At 40.7% G+C, this 6,258-nt stretch overlaps 1 protein-coding gene across 1 annotated transcript; it reads left to right on the forward strand.

Moving 5' to 3' along the window:
• The first annotated feature begins 1,707 nt into the window (after positions 1–1,707).
• On the forward strand, positions 1,708–4,614 carry fth1a (ferritin, heavy polypeptide 1a). Its single transcript, XM_086289014.1, has 5 exons — positions 1,708–1,988; positions 2,665–2,770; positions 3,323–3,469; positions 3,779–3,904; positions 4,196–4,614. The coding sequence occupies exons 2-5, from the start codon at positions 2,669–2,671 to the stop codon at positions 4,352–4,354; spliced, it is 534 nt and encodes a 177-aa protein (XP_086145140.1). The 5' UTR covers positions 1,708–1,988; positions 2,665–2,668; the 3' UTR covers positions 4,355–4,614.
• The last annotated feature ends 1,644 nt before the right edge of the window (positions 4,615–6,258 follow it).

A 6,258-nucleotide genomic window follows, 5' to 3' on the forward strand; every position in this document is an offset into this window, starting at 1 on the left:
GCACCTGTTCAACAGCTTGATAATGTAAATACCTAAAATCAGCCAATCACACCGCAGCCGCTCAGTGCAAGTAGGTTTTTAAGGATGGTCACAATGACTTGCTAGTTCAAACCAGTTCAAACCAAGCTATCATCACAATGGGGGAAGAAAGATGATTCAAGTGACTCTGAACGTGGTTGCTGGTGTCAGATAGGCTGGTCTGAGTGTTTCAGAAACTGCTGATCTATTGGGATTTTCCCACACAAACATTTCTAGGGTTTACGGAGTATGAAAAAGAGAAATTATGCAGTTTCTCTGGATGAAAAGCCTTGTTGATGTCAGAGGAGAATTGCCAGACTTGCTTCAAACTCTGGAAAACAACAGTTACCGAAATAACCACTCATTACAACAAAGGTGTGCAGAAGAGCATAACACTGGATACACAAAACCTGAAGCAGTTACACAGCGGACGACCACACTGTGTGCTACTCTTGTCTGCAAAGAATGGGAAACGGAGGCTACAATTCACACAAACTCACCAAAATTGTACAACAAAAGACTGGATAAATGTTGATCTCATGAGTCTAAATTTCTGCTCCCACATTCAGAATCCTGATCAGAATTTGGTGTAAACAAGATGAAAATACTGATCCATACTGTCTTGGATCAGTGGTTCAGACTAGCGGTAGTGGTGAAAAGATGTGGGGATATTTTTCACCATGCTTTGAGCCCCTTAATATCAACTGGGCATTATTTAAACACCACAGCCCACCTGAGTACTGTTATTGACCATGTCCATCCATTTGTGACTACAATGCACTTATTTGTGGATAGCTACTTCCAGCAGAATAATGTGCCATATCACAAAGCTTGAATCATCCCAAACTGTTTTTTTGAAGATGACAATAAGTTCACTACACAAATGATCTCCATGGACACTAGATCTCAATCCAGTAGAGCACCTTTGGGGTGTGGTGGGTCAGGAAATGTACATCATGGAGCGAGTGTGTGATGCTGTCACATCAATATGAACCAAAATCTCTGAGGAGTGTTTATAGCACCTTGTTAAATCTAGGCGATGAAGAGTTTAGCTGGTCCAAACTTGTACTAGAAATTGTGAGTGTACTCTAGATCCCAGTTTGTTGGCATCTAAGTGAGGAAAACTACACACAATGCTCCAACAAATACAATACTTAGTATGTGCAAGTAGTGTTTATTTTTTTCTCTCATTAAAAACAAAAAGTGAAGAAACAAACAAAAACAACCCTAGGGAGAGCTGGTTGCCCCTTTGGGAAACCTTGCCTTGGTAATGACACAACAAGCCTACGCTATGGATTTTTACCAAGGCAACTCCTGTGCAGGGTGTCATAATGAACTTGTTAGTCATGTTCTGGTAAGTGATCATGAGACTGTTTCTTAACCTCCAATTTTCTGGAATGTTTTAATGACATAGTAAAAAAAAAAATAAAAAAAAATAGATGAATCATTCCACGTGATCAAAGGTGAGTCAGCAGATCTTGTTACAAACCACAAACAGGACCAAAGACGTATGAACTAGTTAGTATTATCACTTCTAAGTTGACTTTGTTCACATGTGAATGAAAATGATGAAAAGGATGTTTTGAAATTAAACAAAATAAAGTCAAATAGGCTCACTAACACTGGGGTACGTGCTCTGATGTTCTGCCTCTTGGCCCCTCCCACACCCCCGCCAGGTGACGTCACTAAGTGCTAAACTACAGGCGCCTGAGTCGAAACATTCAGTCGTGTCTCTCGTTATCGGACAGTGAAGGTTACCTGCTTCAACAGTGCTTGAACGGCAACCTTTCAACTGTCTTTATACAGCACAGCACGGGACCAGTCGCTCCGATACATCGAGTGAATTTAAACTTGAAACATTAGCTAGCTTAGTCAGCCTTGAAAACCACCTAGCTCGGAAGCTAACTCTTTGTTTTGCTAACAACGCACTGCTTCGACCTCCTCTCAACAAGACCTGCCACTGAAATTTGGTAAGGAAACGTTCCCTATGTTTTCTTTTCTTATCGTTATGTTTGATTATAGATTCCAGGCTGCCATTGGCTTTGTAGTTTGATAATACTGGTTCGATTTATCCGCTTCAGGTCGCAGTCAGTGTGGGCCTGTACGCATTTGGCTGCCCAAGCTTTGCGCAGTGTTTTCAGCGCCATGTGTGGCTTCCTTCAAACACATCGTACTAAATAAATATTTACTTTATTTAAACAAGTCGAGCTTTAACCAGATTCATACTTTACGTTGTGACTTATGTAATTGTTAAGGCCTGTTTTAATGGTAAAGAGTGCAAAGTTTAGCAAATGTTTTCATGAAACTTTTTTTTCCCCTGATTTTTGCCTTACGTAACGTACATGGCCTAGCCCAGTGATACTGTTTGATGAAAGAATAACGTTCGTCAAACATCAAAAATACTGAGCAACACAATCAGTATTACGCAGCTGTTATGAGGTGTGACACTTATAAGTCGAGCTATTGTCTGAGGTTCGTGGGCCAAACCCCAGAAATGTATTTAAACACAGTAAAAGGAGCCTATTTAAAAAAAAAAAAAAAAAAAAAAAAAAAAAAAATCAGAACCTTTTCACTGCTCTTGAACTCGTCCTACTCTAATCACCTTTGCAATTAGTTACTGATATAATTGTGATTTTTATGTTTCAGAACCATGAGTTCCCAGGTCAGACAGAACTTCCACCAGGACTGCGAGGCTGCAGTCAACAGGCAGATCAACCTAGAGCTGTATGCCTCCTACGTCTACTTGTCTATGGTAAGAGCAATCCATGGTGCACGGTCAGATTAAAAAGGGTTATTGAAGGACAGCTCAGTGGAAAGTACCAGTCTGTAACATCTGGTGACATTTGGGTAATCGTGCTCAGAGAAAAGGGAAGTGTGAGTAGATTTTATTTATAATCAAGAAGTGATTTTAATTCCTTTTAACTAGGCTGCTATGTGGTATAAGTGCTGTGCTTGGTTTCAGTCCAGGTACAGCCATTGAGCTGAGAAAAAGGCAGGGGAAGTGGTTTCGGAGGTGTTGAAGCAGCCTACTGCCATTTAAAATGGATAAATAAATAACCCACTATCAGAGCAAGCTGCTTTTTAAACAGGATTAGTCAAATATAAGGGAGGTTTTTAAACTGAGGGGATATTAATGTTTAGGTATTGAATTAAAAAAAGTTGAAGTTCCTTTGAGTATGTATAAAGAACAGGCAGGCAACTATGGTTTCTGTCCTCTGTATGACAAGTCCTTTTTGTTTGTAATGGTTTTGGCAGGTAGATTTTAAAAACCTTACCTAAAGTTTACAAACTTTCTTCCTTACAGTCCTACTACTTTGATCGTGATGACCAGGCATTGCACAACTTTGCCAAGTTTTTCCATCATCAGTCGCATGAGGAGCGTGAGCACGCTGAGAAGCTAATGAAACTGCAGAACCAGAGGGGTGGAAGGATCTTCCTCCAAGACGTCAAGGTATGAGATTTGTGAAAACAAATGGACTGTAACTTATGTTAACTTCTGGCTGAGTGTGAGATTGTTCTGGGCTATCTTAAGCTTCACATAGGGACAGAGAGATACCAAGGGCGTGGGCGTGCAGAGTCTCTTATCGCTTTCGGGCATGCAAACATGACCGCCAGAACTCGAGTGAAACGTTAAACCGCAAATCTGCTTTACATATTCAGGAAGCTTGTTTTTTAGGTCAGGTTGGTGAACGTTTATCTTTCATTAATAAATGTCTCACTTGTTTTTGGGTTTTGTTTTTTTATGATGCTTTAATTGCAGAAGCCAGACAGGGATGAGTGGGGCAGCGGTGTCGAGGCTCTTGAATGTGCCCTGCAGCTCGAGAAGAGCGTGAACCAGTCACTGCTGGATTTGCACAAACTCTGCTCTGAACACAATGACCCACATGTGAGTACTAAAATATGATGTGTATGTTACACAGCAAAGTGCAGTGAGAAGGAACACCAAAATTAAATTGTGAACACACGTAAGGCATGCTGATTGGTTGTACACCTGCAAATCTGGAAATCCATTTTATTTTTTGTGTAATATAAAAACATAGGTGACTCTGATGTGGCCTGTATGACATTTATTTTTAAAGTGTACGTATAATGCAGGAGATGTCTCTCCTTTCTTGGTTTTTTTGTTTGGTTTTTTTTGTTTTGGTGTCGTCTTATTAAACCAAACTGTCTCTTTCAGATGTGCGACTTCATTGAGAATCACTACCTGGATGAGCAGGTGAAGTCCATCAAAGAGCTGGCTGACTGGGTGACTAATCTGCGCCGCATGGGCGCTCCCCAGAATGGCATGGCGGAGTACCTGTTTGACAAACACACTCTTGGCAAAGAGAGCAGCTAAATCTCTCACACCACATTTACTACAGCTTATGTGTATTTGTATCTTGCTTCAAAATGAAAAGCCATCTGCATGTTGCTGGTTAGACCTTTAAAGTTATTACTCATGTTATTATTAGAAGCCCCTGTGAGTTTGTTCAAACCCTCCCTATATCTTGCATGTCTCTCTACAATTAGAAATGCTCGTCATTGCTACATATTTGCTGTATTTTAAAGCCTGGAGGTGTTACTCAGACCAAATAAACCAACCCTCTGGATTCTGAACAGTTTTTTGTCTTTCATGTTTCTGTGATGGTAAAAGTGCAAAAAAACCTGCCTACACCAAACATCAATCTGTTTCAGTTCCTTCTCCAGAGAAAATAAACTGCAGCTGATTGCCTTCAGATAAAAAATTCACACACGTTGGAGCTAAATGGCACAAATGTCAGGTCCGTTTAAATTTTTCAGCAACTGGTAGTTTAAAGTCTGGCAGCAATTCTTGTTTTAGCATAAACAAGCAAAATAGTCAGTTTAGCTGAACGTAAACAGTTTTCAGAGAGCCTCAATTCTCCTGAAACGTACCCACCAGAAATCCCAAATAAGCACCTTGATGTTATACTAATTGGCAGTTTGTTGTCCAAGTTTTTCAAATTTACGTTCTCAAGCTCCCTCAGTATTTTATTTTATTTTATCCCTCAAAGTTTACGAAACTAATCTGGGGATTTCCAGCTTGAGCAAAGCTTGTACAGGAAATCAAGATGAAATGTCCGAGAGTCTATCTGCGTCATCAGCAGTTCCCTCTGTTTTGCAGTCGCATACATGTTTTCTTCCAAGGATAGAGACTGTGCGCTCTGGTATTAATTGTGACTCCCTCCAGTGGTGAGTTACAGCCAGCAAGACTAACAACAGCGTTGGTGGCAAGAGTAAAGGTGTCAGCAAGGCGGAAGAATGCCTTACAAGCTGCCATAATGGAAAAAAACTGCAAGTTACTAAATGCAGGATAATGTATGCCAGGGAAATGTGTTAATTAGCCTAAATGAAATGAACGTATTTGGGCTTCACCTAAAACAAACTTAAGATTTATTTTTTTATGGCTTGATTTGCATCCATCCATTCGCTTCCGCTTATCCTTTTCAGGGTCGCGGGGGGCGCTGGAGCCTATCCCAGCTGTCATAGGGCGAGAGGCAGGGTACACCCTGGACAGGTCGCCAGTCTGTCGCAGGGCTAACACACAGGGACAGACAACCATTCACACTCACACATTCACACCTAGTGACAATTTGGATTAATCAATTAACCTATCCCCACAAGCTGCATGTCTTTGGACGGTGGGAGGAAGCCGGAGTACCCGGAGAGAACCCACGCAAACACGGGGAGAACATGCAAACTCCACACAGAAAGATCCCGGCCTGATGGTGGAATTGAACTCAGGACCTTCTTGCTGTGCGGCAACAGTGCTAACCACCGTGCCACCGTGCTGCCTGGCTTGATTTGCATTTAAAAATATATTATCAACATATTTTATTCAGAACTAGTTCAAAATTTAAAGGGATTAAACAGTAATCAATGCATCAGAGTAGTCCAATTTAAACCATGTCAGTCAAAATGCAAAAGTGAATTCATGTTAGTGAGAAAATCTGTTCAGCTGCTTCCTACTGTAAATCTTACCAGCCAATCACGTGGCAGCAACTTATGTAGACATCGTCAAAATGACCTGAGGTTCAAACTGAGCGTCAGTGACTTTAAACATAATATGGTTGTTGGTGTTAGATGTGGTGGTCTGAGATTTTCAGGAGTTGATCTACTCAATTTTCTCTCAAGCTCTCTTTTCTTTAAAAGCATAATTGTCTTCATAGACGTTGATATTGATAGTCTGTGTTCTCTATTTATTTAGGTGCTAATTTTATCTTAGCGTTTTCCTCTTACATA

This window comes from Aulonocara sp. 'chitande type north' Nkhata Bay, linkage group LG1, assembly GCF_057382095.1.
Source record: "Aulonocara sp. 'chitande type north' Nkhata Bay isolate Kocher_YH1m ecotype deep benthic linkage group LG1, A_spYH_male_GT1.1, whole genome shotgun sequence".
NCBI classification, from domain to species: domain Eukaryota; kingdom Metazoa; phylum Chordata; class Actinopteri; order Cichliformes; family Cichlidae; genus Aulonocara; species Aulonocara sp. 'chitande type north' Nkhata Bay.

Coding starts and splice junctions, on each gene's coding strand:
- fth1a (XM_086289014.1), top strand. CDS start 2,669: ATGAGTTCCCAGGTCAGACAGAACTTCCACCAGGACTGCGAGGCTGCA. Junction 2,771..3,322: donor CCTACGTCTACTTGTCTATG/GTAAGAGCAATC, acceptor TCTTCCTTACAG/TCCTACTACTTTGATCGTGA. Junction 3,470..3,778: donor TCTTCCTCCAAGACGTCAAG/GTATGAGATTTG, acceptor CTTTAATTGCAG/AAGCCAGACAGGGATGAGTG.